Raw genomic sequence first — 19,175 nt, forward strand, 5'->3', positions numbered from 1 at the left:
CTCTTCTTATAATAGAAACATAGTGACACTTACAGTACATTGACCATATGGAATAATGACTCCACTGTGCCAAACTGTCAGACGTGATTCACCAAGCATGTGTTATTTCAACCCGCTGTTACTAACTTAACCAACTTTTGTGAATTACGCTGCTATCTTGCTGCTGCTGAATGTTTGTCGCTAGCAATATGTATTTTACATTTGAGGGTTTCTTTGCACAAAACTGCATGACTTTCATACCCAGGAGATGGGATCAGAGTGATTCAGTCCAAACTTTGAGGTGTCGTGCACCGTCGAAGTCAGGTGAGATTGAAAAAGCCGATCACAGCCAATAAAGCAGCCAGGACTCTTCATGTATAATTCAGATCTTTTATGGTGGGCTATGCACCCATATGGGCATGCTAAAGGAAGACTAAGGCCATTTCCAGCCAGAGAAAAGCCCCTTTAAAAGCTTATCCCTGTGCCAGAGTCCTGCTCCTTTTACTGCTCCTCTTTAATGAATAGGTGTCCAATAAGGCCTTTTATTGTCTTAGCATATGTTGCTTTTATTAGGGGAAAATAATTAGGTTGTGCGGATCACTTCGAAAGTCCTCTCGCAAGATAAAAATGAGATAGTTTCACAGTCGCTGCGCAAGTCCTTCTGACTCCCCGTCGTTTTCCCCTTGGATGCCTTGTGTCCTAGCTCCCTCATCTCCTTCCTCTCCTACTCCTTCGGCTTGTCCCTCCTCTCATCGTAATGCCTCCCCTTCTCCTCTCCCTCTTGTCCTTTGCATTCCCTCCACCTCGTTCCTCACTTCCTCTTCTATTGTTCCCTTGAACATGTGGGCATTAAATGTATGCAGGGGTGTCGCATTGGACTGCGCATTTACACACACACATAACAGATGAACAATCACAGTGTGACAGGAGGCTGTTGATGACTGACACTTGGTTGATCTTATCTGGTGCAGAAGGGGTAAAGGGAGGGCCGCAGGGAAAGAGAGAAATAGTGCAGGCAGGGGGTGGCGGGGGTGCAGTGCTTTGTGTTGTGTTGTTGTCACTCTTTCATAGTTTACTCCTCTGCTCCTTTCTCTCTCTCTCTCTGCCTTCTCATCTTCGGCTACATCACTTATATGCAGTAGAAAGAAAAAAAATGTCAACAGAGCTCATCTGTGATCTGGGACTCGAGGGAAAGAGATCCATTTACTCCCCTACTATGACCGTTTACCCATGAGACCTCGGCTACAGCAGCACTGTATGCCCAGTCCTGTAAGTTATGAGGCCGGGGGGGTGGTGGGGGGTGGTGTATGTGGGACTGCCGAGGTTTGATGGAAAAGCAGGGGCAGAGGAAGGAGCAGGGGGCAAAGCAGACAGACGGACAGAGAGAGATTGAGCAGATGATGGAGGGAGAAAGGAGGCTGGTCCTTCCATCCTGTCCTTAATGCCCCTCAGGGGAGCCTGCTGCCCGTAGGTGAGTATTAGCCATCAGCCAGAGGGCTAATGGAGGGTATGAAATAGAGTTTAGTATATACAGATGACCAGGAATATAGTAATCACTGGGGAGACCCGGGAGGAGAGCTGGTCATTCTGTGCAGATCTAAACAAGGAGTCAGTCAGACGCAGCTCTTACTTGAATAGAGGCTTTACCTTGTACTCCAGGCTGCTGAATAACTGGAAATTATAATCTATTCTCCGCATGATATGTTTTTTATAAACTATCTAATTGGGCTAGAACCGATCAAATGAACAACACAGTCGTTCGTCTAATTTGACCTTTGGCCTACCTCGGTCAGGGTGACAGAGGTCAGCGTGGAGTCAGAGGGGTGAGTGTCAGGGTGCGTTCTGAAGTGTGCGCTGAGGTGTTTGAGCTGCTAATCTCCACTGCTCTTGGTTGAGTGGTCAAGCTGAATGGAAGGACAGCTTGTTTATCTGAGGGGACCGCATTACCCAGCATTCCCTCTACAGCTGGGCCAGGCACGCTCAGCGGAGCTGTCGGCTTGCAAGAGGTTACTACGGCTGAGGGCAAAAGATTGCTCTGCACACACGCACGCACACACGCAGGCACACACACACACACACACACACACACACACACACACACACACACACACACACACACACACACACACACACACACTGTCTCGATGAATTCAGAAGACATTGCATTGACTTACATTGATCTCCTGGAGACCAACTCAAACCTTAACCATAGTTACTACTTACCTTACCTAACCTTAACCTAACCCTTAACTTAACCTTTAGACATGTCTTCACCTTAAAATTTAATGATTTTCGTTATGGTGACCTGCTTTTTATCCCCAATGGAAGACCCCATAATGTGACCGTGAAACCAGATTTAGATCTCCACCACATACCTGGACAACACACACACACACTTTAACACGTAAACACAGTTTACACAGACTACAAAGAAGAAGCTTATGATTTCAATGGTTATTTATTAAATGTAAAATATCTTTAGCACAGATTAAAAATCAGACACCTCCATCTATTAAACATCACAGGTTGAGAAAAAAAACATTCCCGAAACAGAATCACAATCCCTTTGGAGTCCCAGGTTCAGGATAGCTAGTCCACGAGGCTGCGCAGAGGGCTGAGGCAAACACCGACTTACACGCCAGGAAATACTGTCTAAATGCTGCAGCTGCTTTACACTGGATTGTAGAAAATTATTTTTGTTCACCAAGTACTTTGGAAATTCAAGGATTTTAGCAGTTACTCTGATTATATAAAAAAATCTGTAGTTCACATGTATGTTTTCTTGAGACCTGACTGACTAAAACAGAGCAAAGTGTGGTGCTTGTCTGTGACTGACCAAACTTTGAGCAGACAACATTTTTTTGGGGTTCTGACCAAAAATGTCTCCTGGGCCAACTGCATATAAGCAGTGAGCCTCCACATGACAATCATGGACATATGCTGCAGTGATCTGTAGTTTATTTAAATAGCAAATGGCTTTGTCCGGTTTGCCAACATTTAGCGCTGCTGCGGAATTGGAGTGCCATCACAGAGGTCAGCTGGTGAGTGCCCCCTCTCTCCTCGCTGCTCTGCCTCAACCCTCGCTGCTGTATACAAATGCCAACTGACAACAACTGACACAGATGGTGAGCAGAAACACAGAAGGACAGTCAAAGGAAGAGAACCACCCACAGGAGTAAGAAAAGAAGGAAGACTCGACACACACTGTCCAGGAGAGGATATTGCCTGACAATATTCAACTCATTTATTTTAAACCTTTTTTTATTTAATCTTTTCTTTTTTTTTCACTTTTTTAAATTATTCAGTTTTTTTCATGCCATATGAGAATTTGGGGATTATAAAAGTACCTGAAAGAATTGCTAGGTTTTCAGCATGCATAGCTGTTTGTATTTACAGGTTCGTATATACAGGGATGGGCCAAAAACAGACTGCTCTACAGTACTGGGTTTATTTACATCCAAGTCAGAGGAAGAGGTCAATGTCGTAACTACAGATGTGGGGGGGGGGTGGAGGGTCACATGCATAGGATCAGAAAAATGCTTACACGGCTGAGTACAACTTGGATGAGGAAGACGCGGAACAGAACACGGCAAAGTAACATTACGGTTAATTTAACATCATCACATCCACCTTTTTGCTTTTGAATACGAGCTTTCAACAACTGGTTATTGCGTAACACTTCACAAGGACACATCTATTGCAAGTCCATGAGGTCCTCGGGTTATGAGTCAATACTGAGATTGGAAGACTTGGATCTGATCCCAGAGCAGTTCCAGAGCCATGGTAGTGGAGCGTAGGCTCTCTGCTGCTTTTTCTACAGTCAGCTTATTGCAGTGTGTTGTAAATTTATTTCCTCAGTATTTGGGTGTGTTTTTATAACCCATGAAAGCAGATGAACACGAAAGTGAGTAAGATTTTACTTTACTCACTTCATTCTGACCTGCTCCTTTGGTTCAACATATTGCTGTGAACTTTATGTTTTTTTTGTTTTTTTTTAGCATAGAGGATCATTTTCGATCTGGTGTTGATCTGGTGCACCTCAATGTCCAAGTGAAGTCTCAAGTCTTCATCTGAGTCTTTCGAGTCTCTGCCGGAGACTGACTGTGCTCACCAATGACTTAACGATTGTTCTAGAGGATGTTAGTGTTTAATTTCAAAGCGCAGATCATCGTTTAAAAAAAACAAAACTATAAGTGTGAAAGTAAAAATGCTATAGTTGAACCCATTTCTATTTCAGAGATGCTTTGGAGGGTTTACAGTGAAATATCTGAGGTGGGTGTGTGTGAGTGGTTTTCTGACCAGGCCCTTTGCACAGCAATAGGCGGCGAACCACACACTCACAATGATGAAGTAAATACACTTTAATTACTTCAACTAAAAAAACCTTCACGGGGAAAATTGCTGGATATTGTTATTTCTGAGATGAGTCCACGTCAAGAAGTCTGAGTCAAGTCACAGTCGACAGCTCTGGATAATTGAGAAACACTCTTAAACACCACAGATGTTTTTTTTTTCTGAGGGAAAAATTACGGTACACAAGGTCATGATTCACATTTAGTTGCAGAAGATAGAAAGACACACAGCAAAGTCCATCAGTTTGTAAACAGCTAAATTTACAGGCATAATCTACAGTTTCACATGGGACGGAAACATCTGTCTCACGAGAGACAGATGTGACGCACACTGTGATATTACCTTTCATGTAGATTGTCCCAAGTGTTAATTTGAGAATACGTTTGTTGTTCACGTGTAGATATGTATTTGCTTGTAGTTGTGTAATGTAAGTGTATCAAGGTTGTTGGGCATCTTCTCTTGTTCTTTCCCCCCCGCCTGCCTCACACAAGCCTCCTATCTGCAAACACACAATGATAGATGGCTGTGGTGGGTGGTTGAGCATGTTAATGTCTAATCTCATCAGCTTTATCTTCTGCAGAGGTCGCAAGGTCAAGTGGTGAGGGGGGATGAGCTAAACACCAATAAGAGAGCACATTGCTTGACACACGGCACTAACGGGCCAAGTTTGCGTTGTGTCCACTTACCACAACCTGGACTGCAGAGTAGTGGAAGTACACACTTCTCTTTCCAAATATTGAAGTCCTTTTGGGAAAAAAAGTCCCAGAGCCTTCATTTTAAATTCAGCCACATAAACCTGGATTATGACCATGAAAGTTTTTTATTAGTATTTCCACGGTGCAGCAGGACCAGTGTTTGGTGACTGGACACAAACAAACTGTTTCTGAAAGTCAGCCAAGTTCAAGGGGGCGTCTGCGAATCAGAGGCGGCTGCACTGAAATCTTCAGTGGAGTTTGAAAGGCATTTCAGACGAACTAAATCAGATGCCCTAAGCGGGGGGAGATGAGTTAAACTGAGCGCGTGTGAACCTGCAACTCGGAGACACTGCTTGGCATTTGTCTGTCTTTGATATGGCGGCATGTGATGTGGATGAAGTTATCGCCCCACTGGCAGGTGAGACAGACAGCGGCACACACAGAGATGCTGCCGTTTCATCTGCTGTTTACCGGCTCTCTCATCACACTGCACTTCAAACACGCTCAATCTGCTGCTGCAACGTTACACACCACGGCTCCTCCTGGTGGAAGTTTACTCTGAGCTTAAAGGGGCTTGTGTGTGTGTGTGTGTGTGTGTGTTGAGAAAAATATTTCTTGGAATCTGATTTGTGTGTTTTTTTTGTTCATTGCATTTGCATTTTGTGCATATGTCTGTACTCGTGTGTGAAAGTATAGCTGCTCTGGACCTCAATGGATCTTTCCACTTTGTGTGTGTTGCTCCTACAGCTGCTTTAGGAAGCTGTTCAAACAGTTGGCATGTAACGTGGCTCCGTTATGCATGTGTGTATGTTTGTGTGTCTTGCCCATGTTTGACTACTGCATATATGGGTTGTCTCAGTGCGAGCCAGTGCCTGTGCGAAACATTAGTCCGCAGTCGTCACATCAGTGTTCCCTCTCACTCTCTCTGCCACCACCACCCCCACCCCCTCTCATTGGGAGATAAAGAGGCGAACCATTTCATGTGGCCGTATAGAAGTCATCTCCAGCCTCGGAGTTTGCAGGGAAGCTGTCACAGCAGCTTTTAGCCGGAGCTGCAACATGAAAGATCCCTCTTTGAGCAGCTGGGTTATGTGTGTAATTCTCTCGGACGTGTTTATTCTGCTGCCGTTTCAGCTTTCGTTTTCAAATGTCACAGAAATCTCTCTCTCCTCCAAGAATATCCCCACTAATTACTGACTGACGGGGCAGGGTGTAAACTTAGCAGGTTGCATTCAAATACTGTTTCACTTTTAGCGAGTCTCGGCTTGAGACGACATGAAACAGAGCGTTTTCCGGGTTGAGACTCGACCGGTCGTCAGATTTAAACTCGCCTTCAAAATGAGAGCGGACTGAGAAACAGCTGGAGGGAAAGAATTGAAGTGTGTGTGTGTGTGTGTGTGTGTGTGTGTGTGTGTGTGTGTGTGTGTGTGTGTGTGTGTGTGTGTGTGTGTGTGTGTGTGTGTGTGTGTATTCTACGTGAAAATATCGCTTATCTATAACCAATCAACTTCTGATTCAAACACAGAGATACAGAATTGTCCATTTCCAGTGCTTACTCTCAACTGTGTAAAGCCTGGCTGAACTCATATGCACATCATGTGAAAATATACATATTCATGACATTAAAACCTGCCCTTTTACAATTTACATAATAGTCGTCGTTTCCATTGTGATTCCCATCCACACAGGAGCTGGTGTAATTTCCTTGTCCGAGCTCTCACCTTTTCCACTGTGAGTCTTTACATCTGTAGCATTCACATGGTCCCATATAGCCAGAGGTCCTGTACACACCGGGTAGAGAAATAAATAAATAAATAAATATATGTATATAAATATATGTACAGTAAGGGGTTATGCTGTTCCCATGGTAATATGACCCAGTCATCATGGGCTTCAGGGGGAGGGGAGAGACGGCATTATTTTTTCTTTTCCTGTAGACACTCTGTCCTGTTGTCTCTTTTTGTGTGTGTGTGTGTGTTTGACAGAGGACATAAGGGTTTAGTCGCGTTGCAGTGTTCGTTGTTCGTCCTTCTCTCTTTCTCTGGACAAGACACGTCCTCATGTCCATGTGTCGGTGGTTGAGTTCTCCGAAATGTGTCTCCTCCTAAAGGCTGATCTTACATCTCTTCTCTGTTCCTCTGTCCGCAGCAACAAGGGGCGGCCACCACGGTGTACTGCGCCGTGGCCCCGGAGCTGGAGGGGCTGGGAGGCATGTACTTCAACAACTGCTTCCGCTGCCTGCCGTCCATGCAGGCCCAGGACCAGAGCTGCGCCGCCAGACTGTGGGAGCTGAGCGAGCGCCTGGTGGCAGAGACGTCTGCGGGGGTGAAGGCCCTCTGATGGACATGAGGACGAGGAGCAGGATGAGGAAGAGGAGGGGGACTAGCCAAAAAGTAATAAAAATCATGTCGACGTCCAGTTTGATATAAACTGAAGAAAAGATAACTGCACTCTGACTGCACTATACAAGAGCTGCCAACCACGGACGTCCATCACGTGACTACAGGGGCTAAAACACACTACATATACAGTACAGGGGGGGGGATCCATATACACTATTGAATAAAAAAATCAAAGTCTTAGTTGTGTGCAGCTCTGTTGTGGTTCTTTACAGTGGGGGGCAGGAGAAGATTTGGGATGAATTCATGGGTCTTACAGTTTGTTCTTACTCTCTTTTATAAACTTGTTACGTCTATTTCAGGACTGTGTATTTGAAAATGACCTGTTCTCGCTAACAGCACATGGTTAATGAATAAGCATCCACTCCAAAGCTTATGCATCTGATTCCAGTATTAGTGAACCACCCGGCGAATATTCTGTCTTTCCAATTATTGTCTGTGTTTTCAGTTTCCTGTTGTCGAGCTCTATGTAGATAATGATGTTTCCTATCCAGATACAGTGAGAATTGTTTAAGCATTGTGCTAAATCTTTTTTTTTGGGCACAAAAGAAATAAGGAGTAATGGGCATGTGACACTTATGGATATATAAACACACTAGAAGTATGATCCTTATGGCTATATACATTATTCTGCAATAGTTTCATCTCCTATCAATGTCCCTATTCGTTTACTGTACAATATTTACATCCTGATTTCGGGGCATGTGCTAAAAGGGTGTGGACATCATATTTTTTCTGTTCGCTATCGGACTCAGCCTAAGTATTAATAATCTATACTCTGGTAAGTCTTAATTACAATTTGGAGGTATTAACGGGATGATCTGTGTCCACTTGAACACAGTTGGTGGAGAATATTATTTCCAGAGTCCGTGATCTTTAATTTCTGTGTTTCCTCCCTTGATGTTTGACCAGAAAAATATGGGATTTCAGTCTCTTGTTGTTTTTTTTTTTCTTCTTCATCGTTGTATTAATGTTGAACTCTGGCCTTGGGTTTGTTTCTCTGTTTGGACGCTTTAGAGACCTTGTGCTTTATGGCAGTCGGGATGCCGTAGGTTGCTCTTGAAACATCAGCGTTCCAGTGTCATATCTGTAAGAAAACACAAACAAAAAGTATCGTGAGATAAGATTCAGCAAGTAACATGTGTGTGAAATCTTTTTAACCACAGAAAGTGAAATGTCCATTCATGTGCGCGCCATTAGAGGGAGATGTGTGTGTGTAGAGAAACAACACTGAAGCCTTGCCGCTGCCACACTGTGTTTGATGATACAAAAATAAAACCATATAATTTTTCTCTTTGCTTCACTCATTTGTTTTATGTCACAACCCTGAGCCTTGAGATTCTGTGAGCAGAGCTAGAACGGCACTCAGAGCTCAAACCTCCACCAAGGAACAAAAGTCCCATTAAATTCAATCAAGCTGCTCCTAATTTATAGAAATCCATCCTCTAAATGCACCTGTTTTTTTATCAAGATCAATATTCCTTGGACAATCTGTCTAAAAGTTAAAAAAAACAGCCCATCAATGCAATGTTACAGAAAGTGATGAAACCTTTCTGGATCTGCCCCCTGATCCAGATCCGAATCGAAAATTAAAACATTTCTTCCCTGACTTCTCCCACATCCACCACGTTTCATGGTAATCCGTGCAGTAGTTTTTGTGTAATTTTGCTTACAAACAACCCAACAAACAACACAGACAGAGCTGAAAACATAAGCTACTGTGCAGAGGTAATTAGAAAAGTGACCTTCTATTTCACACAAACACAGTCCCTCCATGTCCTGTGGTCTGTTTTTGTTTTTCTGGTCCATCCTGTGCAGACACACTGACATGTTCAGTCAGAAACCTGCAGAGCCTTTACACAGCTGTGGCCTGTGCAGACACCGATAGCGGCGTCCTGCCCTGCTATCATCTGTACTGTCCCCACACTACAGGTGTCTTATCGCTGTGCTTTCACAGTGCAGGACATGCCTGGAACACGGATACACACTTAGACGTGCGGTCGGTGAGAGCAGTCGGCGTCTCACATGTACACAGTGAGAAAAAAGTGTTTTGTAAAACTGCTCTCTTAGAATTTGTCCACTCATGGAGCATATTTTCACCGTGTGCATGATCTGAGTCTGCAGGCTGCTGAGCCTCGTCACCAGTCTCTTCCTCTAGCGTCTGTCTGTATTTCCCAGTGAGCGTTTAGCACGTCAGCTGTTTAGTTTCCCTCTGTCTGTCTGTCTGTCTGTGTTTTGTTTTTATCTCTGCGGTTAACAGACACAGTGTTTGACGATTTGCTGCTCATTCACCAATTCAACACACATTCACGTGGCTCCGGAGCAACTCTGGGTTCAGTGTCTTGCCCAAGGACACTTCAACATTTAGAGAGGAGGAGGAGCCAAGGATCAAACCCGACAACCCTGCAATTAGTGGACAACCCGCTCTACCTCCTGAGAGACAGCCGCTCTGTGGACCTTATACTTGACTGTGTCACTCCAAGAATAACTACGGGAGAATTTCTTGCAATGTGTCACACTTCACTTCTACTGAAATTGGACTTTATTCCAAAGCATAGTCCCACAACCTGTATTTGTGATCATCTTAAAGAGAGTAACTCCCTAACTGAGACTTTGGCCCCATCACCATCACCTTCCTGTGAAAGAGGAAAGTCTCAAACTGGGAATAAAGTAAGAACCAGAATCATTTCAAAAAGACAGAAAGTGAGATAAAGTATTGAAAAATGATTGTTTGTGACTTCACTGCAGATCAGGAAACTGATGCTAAACTAAATCTGTCTTCTCAGTTCTTCAGTTAAATTTCTACCTGCCATTTGTCAGTGGCTGAAGTCAGAACGGCATTTCAACCCGTGCACTTAGTACACACAAAATTCATGAGGTGAATTCTAAGAAGCAAAGCCGAGCTTATGGGCTTGTCAATGACGGCTCTATAAACGAGGAGCTATAGAAAACAGAGTTTGAGGAAGCCCTCGACTGAACCCAGGACACAAAGGAAAGTCTTCAGGAGAACAACAAACAAGCAGACGTCTGTGTGGCTGGATGCTGCAGTGGCCGATCCATGGTGCTGTGTGTGTGTGTGTGTGTGTGCCTGAGTGAAGAGGGAGGTTCCTGCCTGGCTTTTCGAACAAAGTCCTATCGATCAGGCCATATCGGAATCATCTGATAGCTAATCAATGAGCTACACTTCCTCTCAGCGAGCAGGGAGGAGAGCGCAGCACGGCTCTCACAAGAGGAGGACCTTGATCCTTTGACCCCACAGTGTGTTCCTCGCACACACACGCAGACACACACACACTTTCCCTCCATCTCTTTATTTCTCTCTTATAATAACAGAACAAGACAGTGTGATAACTGAAAGCTGGTGCAAACCAAATAACCAAGATACATTAGAGTGTTATTTTAATTAGTCGGATTTATCGTTGACTTTCTCCCTTCACTGACTTTATTTCAATTTGGGCAGTAATTGTTTACGACTGACCATTTCATTTTCCATTATTGTTTTTATTTCTTCTTGTGATTAATTTCACCTCTCAAAGAATAATTATGAGAGGATTGATTTGATTATGCCTTTGTTCTGCTCCTATTGGCTCCATTGACTGAGGGAATGCCATGTTGCCATTTCGAGCGGATATATTTAATGATCACAATCAATGTTAAAGCTCTCTCTAGACTCAACTAACTCAATAAATATCTGCCAGGAGGAAATTTACCATCTAACTACAGCGGGCAATAAAGTCTGGCTTCCTGTCCCCCCACCTCCCCCCTGGTCTCTCTCCATCTCCCTCTTGAAGATGACATTGTGATTAAAACTGTTGATCAATTTTCATTAAGTACTACTGTCGAGTCGATGAAAATATGATTTCCTTTCAATATCTGCACATGTGCTTTGCTTGCAGACTTTTCCTCTGAGATTATGTATTTTTTATAATTGTATAGGCAAAAGAAAAATTTGCTAATGATTCCCCCAGTGTCTTATATACATTTTAATATAAAAAGATGTATTTTTTTATTCTTAAGTTCATGTTTTGCAGATTTTAAAATTTCTATTCACCTGCAGGAAGAGAAGCTCCTTTGGCCTTTGTGTGATTGGGTTTGTGTGTTCAGAGGTAAAAGAGGCAGAGACTGTGGCGGATGCACGTCTCTCTGAGATGTGACGAACCCGTGGAAACAGACGTCCTGTGCTGTTTGGCACATTATTAAAACACCACACTGCTCAGAAGCGCACTACAAATAAGCTGTGAAAGTTCAGTGTAGCAGGAGGTTTCGCGTTTCACACAGTTTCTCTTTGCGAATGATGAAAGTTGTGTAACAGGACGATGGTGTTTGCCTGGATGTTGGCACGTGCAACAAAGTCTTCAGTCCTCCACGTGCTCTTTTACATAAAAACCTCAGAAGCGGCGCTGATAACATTTGGATCCAAATAGCTGTTTTCCAGCGAACCTGCTCACTATCAAATGCACTTATTTCCCCCCGCAGATCTGCTCCAGCAATCTATAACATTCTCTGTTTTTATTGAAGCCTCAACACGACACCTTTGAGGAAATCCTTCCAGCCCCAAGTCCCCAGCGTGTCCTCACCGCTAGACAGCATGACCTTGTAAACCCTGAGTTATTTTACTCACCCATTGTGTGAAGATAGAAAGAAAAGAGAGAGGGGGGAGAGAGGTGAGGGGGTAGGGGGTAGAGAAGGGTGGGTGGGTGGGGGAAGAGCTCCTGCCTGTCACAGCTTTCAAACACAAAGAAAAATGAGCACTTGGGCTGAAGTACAATTATTAGCCCCTGTCCACAGATTCATCACACTATAGAGAGGGAGGGCGAGAGGGGAGAGATAGAGGGAGGAGCGCGGCGAGAGGAGGAGTGGAGGAAGGCAGGAAAAAGAGCTGTATGGGTGTGAGAGGAGCCAGAGAGGAGATGGAAAGACAATGACGAGAAAACACTGGGAAGAAAATAGAGAATCGGGCCGTTACAGTGTGAGAGCGAGCCAGGAGGGGAGCGAGGTGAAGCGAGGGGAAGCTGCAGAGTCAAGAGAAACGACCGGGACGCAGGTTTAGGGAAATAAAAGAGGGAGGAAAAGAGAAAGAGGGAGGAAAAGAGAAAGAGGGAGGCCGAGGTAAAGGAAGGTAAAATGAAATAAGAGGATTTGTCAGGCCAGTGGTTGGTGGCAGTAATAAAGCCCGCTAATCTGAGGGAGAACGCTTGGCTGCTCACACACAGACTCTCCTGACGCCCCACTTTACCACCGGGCCAAGCCAAGGTCACACACACACACACACACACACACACACACACACACACACACACACACACACACACACACACACACACACACACACACACACACACACACACTTCCTGCATGTCCTCAATCCATCCCATCTATGTTTTGTGAAATAAGTGCGTGTTTTGTGTGCACTTAACCTGAGGTCTGGTGCAACTACTGACTTCACTGCTCTACACTCCCACACACCTTTTTTCTTTCTCCCTGTGTCTCTCGCTGTCTCGTTAGGCAGCGTCTCCACCAAACAACCCCCTCAGCCATGTTGATTTTGAAATCTCATTTTTCTCTGTTTCTTAACTGGCTCCGCCGCGTGAATCAATACCCATCAAAAGCATTACATAAATACATCTGTCACGAGCAGATAGTGGAGTGGGGATGTAATGTGTCTGGTTAAGGCCACCATAGGGGGAAAGGAGATAGGGTGTGTGTGTGTGTGTGTGTGTGTGTGTGTGTGTGTGTGTGTGTGTGTGTGTGTGTGTGTGTGTGTGTGTGTGTGTGTTATTAGAGGACAGCAAGTGTCACTTTGTGTGACCAGGTGTGTCGGGCGGAGTGAGAGGTTGTTATTGAGCCGTGGTAAATGACGCAGAACCTGGTGCACCGCTTACTTAGCCCCAGACCCCTGCTCTCTCTGTCTCTCTGTATGTCAGTTGCTGCGTGTTTGTGTGTGTTTGTGCGTGTCATTGTGTTGTCATCAGTGTGTTGGTATGATTTCTCGTAGACCACAAGTCTAAACAAAAGGGTTCACCTGAGTGGAAGAAGCCGTTCATACAACTATGGCTGAGGAGGGTTGAACATCTTTTAATAATGCTCATAATTCTCAGCATTTTTTGAGAAAACTTATTTTTTTTACAAAACAATTTTTATTTTCTACCAAAAGAAGCAAATGAAACAAGAAATGTAACACAAGCGGACATAGAAACAATTTTCTTTTTTATAAATAAAAGAAAGATCAAATCAGGTTGATCGATGTCTGCATTCGGTAAGTTACCGTTTTTCATCCTTGGTGTTTGGAAGATATTCAGCTCATTTCTCTGTGCAGCTCAGATTGTGCCTAAACTCAAGCAACTTTCCTACTTATGATAAAAAAATCTGGTCAGGAAGAGCAAAGAAAGATCGATACTGCAATACTGCTTCATCTCTGCTTCTGCCAACCAGTCATTTCCTTCTCACACAATATATTAAGAGACTTTAAACAAATTCAATAAAAAACATATAAATGTTTTTTGTCTGAATTAGTGTTAATTCTTGAGTTATGTCCAAAAAACTGTGACTTTGACCTTTGACAACCAAATTCTGATCAATTCTTCAATCCTTGAGTCCAATCGAGCGTTTGGTTACAATATGAAGAAATTCTCTCATTACTGAGACACAAAAAGCTCTTCTCATTTAGTTTTCTCAACCCCAAACTGAGCATTTCTCACTTTTTCTTGCGTCACTTTCTCGTTTCCTCTTCTTTCCCCTTCATCATCTTTAATGTTGTCATTGACATTTTCAAATATCACTTTGCTGACAGCCGACTGCAGCTGTGATTGACTGCAGATTTACATGTCATGCTGAAATAGCACAATAACCTGCACGCAGATAATCACCTCATTGAGAAACGCTCCGGCCTCTCTCCACTCACAATTACTATTGTGTATTTGATCATATAACCACTTTCCAACAATGCTCTTAATGGGCTTATTGGCAGCGGCCCAGGACGTGCTTGTAAATAAGTCTGACGCCGTTTGATTCTAATAAATTAGGCTGATATATGCAAACACGCTAAAATCATAACAATATCCAAATGTGTGTTAGGCAGAGGTGGGGCGGTGACAGGTGGAGATTTATGCTGCTACCAACTGGCCGGCGTCATCACTCACTCAGCTATCTTCAACTTTTTTTATTTGTTTAATTTCCAAATGTGATTGCTCCAACCACTCGGGGCCGTGCTGATAAATGCAAAGGATCGTGGGTAAAGGAGGCCAAGATTAATACACATCATTTTTCAACTGGACCGATCCAACGAGGAACAGGAGGGAATGTGCTAAGAGCTCGGAGGAGGAATGAAAGCCTGATGGGACGTGATGTAACGGAGCATTTACACCAGTACAGTTTCTCTGTGGCTTTCCCCCTAATTGGGACTGTTTAGGTGAAAAAGCCTTTTAACCAAATAAAAGGCAAAACTAAAACACAATATACGGAAGTGCAAGCTTGATCTCTGTCATCTGTTCACCTGCGTAATGTGAGTTCCCACTGTTTTACTGTCTTTTCTGTGAGGTACAACTCCCCCGTGGATACTAACACACACGTATTGTGTTGTTTTAAGTCTTAAATATATTCATTTCTACTTGGATTCCGCCTTTGTACGAAGACAGGTGCCTGCAGAGCAGTTAAAGGTTCTGTAAAGTCAACAATTTAAAGAATTTAACAGTGAAATGAGGTAAAAGATAGGAAGCAATAAATGAGGTTAAACAGCAATAATTTTAATTAGCAATAATAAAAAATAAGCAAAGGGTGAAAGCCTAATTAACCTCAAGACTGAAGCTGCCAACAACAACAACAACAAAGTTTTTGTGAAGCGTCATTGAGAAATTCTGGTTTGTAAAACACTGCGAGAATAAATAGACACGTGCGTGTTCACTTGAAGAGTGACAGTGTGTGTGTGTGTGTGTGTGTGTGTGTGTGTGTGTGTGGGGGTTATAAATGGAAGGCAGAGGAGTCACCTCTCAGAAACACACTCACATAACTACGAGATTAATTACAAGTACCGTGAATCACTGAGCAATTAATTAACTCATCCTTAGTAATGAGTGCGTGTTTGTGCTTGTGTGTGAGTGTGTGTGTGTGTGTGTGAGCCGTGCACACTCTGTGTCACACAGACAGCCTCTCCATCTCTCCACCTCTCGCCCTGTCCCCTCTCTAATTGCTTCCCTCTCTATTAAAATGCAGTCTGCTGTGACATCACTCAGCCCTCTGTTAGAGCAGGCCAGGGCACCGGGCAAACCACACACACACACACACACACACACACACACACACACACACACACACACACACACACACACACACACACACACAGAGTTTATTTTATAGAGTGTGGATTTTAGGGAGATTTTGCCTGTTTGATCATGAGACAGGAGTCGGAGTGAGTCGAGTCTCACAGAGTCAACACAGAGTTCAGGTCAGGAAACAATGATCAATGGTGACCATCATGATAAATCTACTCTCACATCTGATGTCTCCCTGATTCTGTGTTTGTGTTACTGACAAAGAAAATACTAAGTTCTGACTGATCTGGGATCTTACGTGTGTTTGTTGAGGGGAAGGATAATAATTATTTTTATGTGAGCTTTCAGAAAATATATCAAAAGATGATAATTTAACTCAAAATAAATACTATTGCAATTAGAAACTAATAAGTTTAATATTAATATAAATAAGTACTAATTAGTGTTATAACTAGATTTTACATATTTTACTGTTTTACATTTTAATGATTTTGCTTATACTAATATTTACTTTATCAAGTATTTCCTTTGGCTCTCACCTGGCCATCACAGGGTGAGGAAAATGTGTCATCATGAAAAAAACTACTACTTCTTGTCATGCAAGTAATAAAAAGTAATTTCAAACAAAACCAGATTGGAAAAAAGCAACATTTGTCTACTTGAAAAAATATTGATCTTTTTTTAAATGGATTTAAAATCTGGCTGATTTCTGATTGACAGATTTGTATTAATGTGAAAATGTTGATTTCATATTTCTATATTGCTCTGGTGACACAGTGTTGCCTATGTGAGGATTCTCTTGAATGAACATCACTGTGTTCATACTGGGCTCAGCTGTATGGAGTGACTGTCTGCTGTACATGTTCAGTAATAGTAAATGTTTTGGGTCAAGAACAGAAAGACTCAGTGAAAAAGGATTTCTAGTTCTTATTAAATCCAGAAAAACGTCTCAAATCTGCTGGTTTGTCGTCAGCATGTGTGGTGACGATAAAGCAGCCGACTAACGCCCCTTCCCCACTCTCCTTCTCTCATTCTCTCTCTCAGAGCTAATCTGATTGGTGCATAAATCATGCTGACATCAGCATGGGTGGAAGTTGGCCTACTCCTACACACACACCCAGACACACACACACAGACACACACACACACACTGAGCAGCACTGTGCTCCACGGTGATCATGAGGACAGTGGATAACAGATCTCTCTTTTATCATTCCCTGACTTTCCCTGACATTTAAAAAGCCATTAACACCACTGAGATTCACCCTCGTGTACATTTCATATGGAAACCCCCCTCAACAGACACACACACACACGCACACACACCTTACATGCTTCCTTGCCACTCACACGGTCCATACGCTCTCATGTGTGCAGGAATGATCTCAGTGATAACACAAAGGCCAAATGACACAGACGGAGCAGTGAATTCTACCATAATAACCTTTTCACGCCTCCTTCTCTGTGAGATCAAATCCAGCAGGAATTTAATGGTGACAAGACACAGCTGCTGATACACTTATTGATCCCTTGATGAGATCAATGAGATTTGGGGGCATTGATATCCTTGATCAGAAGGCAGTCCTCCCCCCTCTGACCCCCCCGGTGTAATGACAAATGGGCTAAGTGGCTGTTGTTATGGTGTGACCGCCTTTGTTAATGGTAATTATCCGCCTATTCAGCCATATATACATGGGTCTACTGTAAACACAAACAGCATAATAGTATTTACTGCTGAGCACTGTATTAATTTATGGCCCATTATTGTAAAGCCCATCGTTACAATGTGAGAGAGCATTTATTGTAATCAGACGACTGATAGAGAATGAGAACTAATGTATGTAATGTACTCACGTAGTCCGCCTGACAAAACGGTACAGTAGCTAATGCAGCTAATGACATACGGCCTGGCTCTCTGTAGTTAGCATTTATTAGCAGCGAGCGGGAGCCTGAGTGAAAGTGCGAAAGCGGCAATCGACTAATTAGACTCCATTGTATGTGCATGGGAAACAAGAAGCGAAATGCTCAGCAGGGATACAATGGCCGCCCCAGCACTTAATCCACGGGATGTTAATGTGAAACTGAAACTAAGTGTGCAGCATGAGTCATGACTAGCAGTGATATACAGCAGATTGCCATATTGAGCTCAGTCATTCAAATGCATGTTATTGTAATTCCGCAGATGGCAGAGGCACTTTTGGTGATTATTGATCGGACCTTTTTAAACTTCTCTCAAAACGGCTTTAAATCTCGAGGCCCCAGGGGCACGCGGAGACGTTTAGAAGACAGGGGACGTGTTTGCATTCGGGAAGTGGTGAGAGGGAAATAAAGTCAGACGAGGCTTTGGGACGAGGTTGACTCTTGGTTTGAGGCAGGGGAGGTCATGGGTGTAACATAACTCACATATTCAAAGAAAAAGGGGAATTACAGGAGAGAAGAGATTAAATAATTGAAGTACCTCAACAGAGAGGGAAAAATATTTAAGAAGACAGAAACGTTCCATGTCTCCTCAAGCAGCGTTTGTAGTTTTCATTCTGTGAGAGTGGAGACTGTAAATAAAGATGGACGACATGACAGCTCCCCAAAGTGGAGCCAAAATATCTGAATCACCCCTGGTGGCTGGCTGCAGTAGAGCTCATCAACCCCACCTCCTCCATGTTAGCAGACGGGACAAATACATTTTTCCAACGATGGTTTCCCTCTTTATACACAGCACCGAACTTCAGTTTTTTTTTATTTGAGGGCAACTAAGACATGCCACATGTGTTGGGTAACAACAGTTGGATTCTGGGTAAATAGTTTACTGAGTGAAAGGAGGGAGGAGGAGGAGGAGGAGAGGATCATAACAAAGAAAGTCTCTATCATCTATGAGGGTCTGCTCAGCTGAAGATACGGCGCTGACAGTCTGACTCGCTCTTAGCTGCACTTTTAATGCTGCGGGCCAAACAGCCTGCGACTCCCGATAGTAGGTGTACTTACTCACATCTGTTTTCATCATGCGTGAGATGGTTTGGCATTAACGCACATCTCTGTTATTAGAGTTTCCACTCAGGCTGATATGCGGCTGCGTTTATCTCCAGCTCATGAACATAATGAGCTCAAGGAGTGAAGTCGCTCCTCCAGAGCGACGTGCCGTTGTTTATCATTCCCTCTCCACTTGAGCTCGCTTTTTGTCTATCATCCCACTCCCTGCATCATTTTGCATTCAAGTGCGGTGTCGCACTGTAGTGTCTGGTCTCTGTCGTGCGTCGTTGCAGAGGAGTGTGATGCACTGGGTCTCACCCCTTGTCCATCACTCTGCCTGCGGTAAGTCAGGCAGCCGGCCAGACAACCTCCCACCGGAGAAAGAGAGATGAATGGTGGGATTTGGAAGAGATGCACAACAAGAGGCAGTGCTGTGACTCGAAGCATCGGTGCTGTGTCAAAAGTGGATTTGAAGATTATTTAGTGAAAGGAAGGGAGACGGGAGGTGAAAGAGAGGA

At 43.6% G+C, this 19,175-nt stretch overlaps 2 protein-coding genes across 2 annotated transcripts in view; one reads left to right on the forward strand and one right to left on the reverse strand.

Annotated features, from left to right (window-relative positions):
* The window catches only part of wwox (WW domain containing oxidoreductase), a 128,409-nt gene extending 119,692 nt beyond the window's left edge, over positions 1–8,717 (forward strand). The window contains exon 9 of the mRNA XM_035156935.2: positions 7,176–8,717. Within this exon, the coding sequence (XP_035012826.1) occupies positions 7,176–7,367 (192 nt within the window). The 3' untranslated portion in view covers positions 7,368–8,717. The remainder of the gene's footprint in view (positions 1–7,175) is intronic.
* The window catches only part of mafb (v-maf avian musculoaponeurotic fibrosarcoma oncogene homolog b (paralog b)), a 42,213-nt gene continuing 31,428 nt past the window's right edge, over positions 8,391–19,175 (reverse strand). The window contains exon 3 of the mRNA XM_035156936.1: positions 8,391–8,513. The gene's annotated coding sequence lies outside the window, so the exon portion shown is untranslated. The remainder of the gene's footprint in view (positions 8,514–19,175) is intronic.

The sequence above is a fragment of the Hippoglossus stenolepis genome, chromosome 5 (genome assembly GCF_022539355.2).
Source record: "Hippoglossus stenolepis isolate QCI-W04-F060 chromosome 5, HSTE1.2, whole genome shotgun sequence".
Lineage (NCBI taxonomy): Eukaryota > Metazoa > Chordata > Actinopteri > Pleuronectiformes > Pleuronectidae > Hippoglossus > Hippoglossus stenolepis.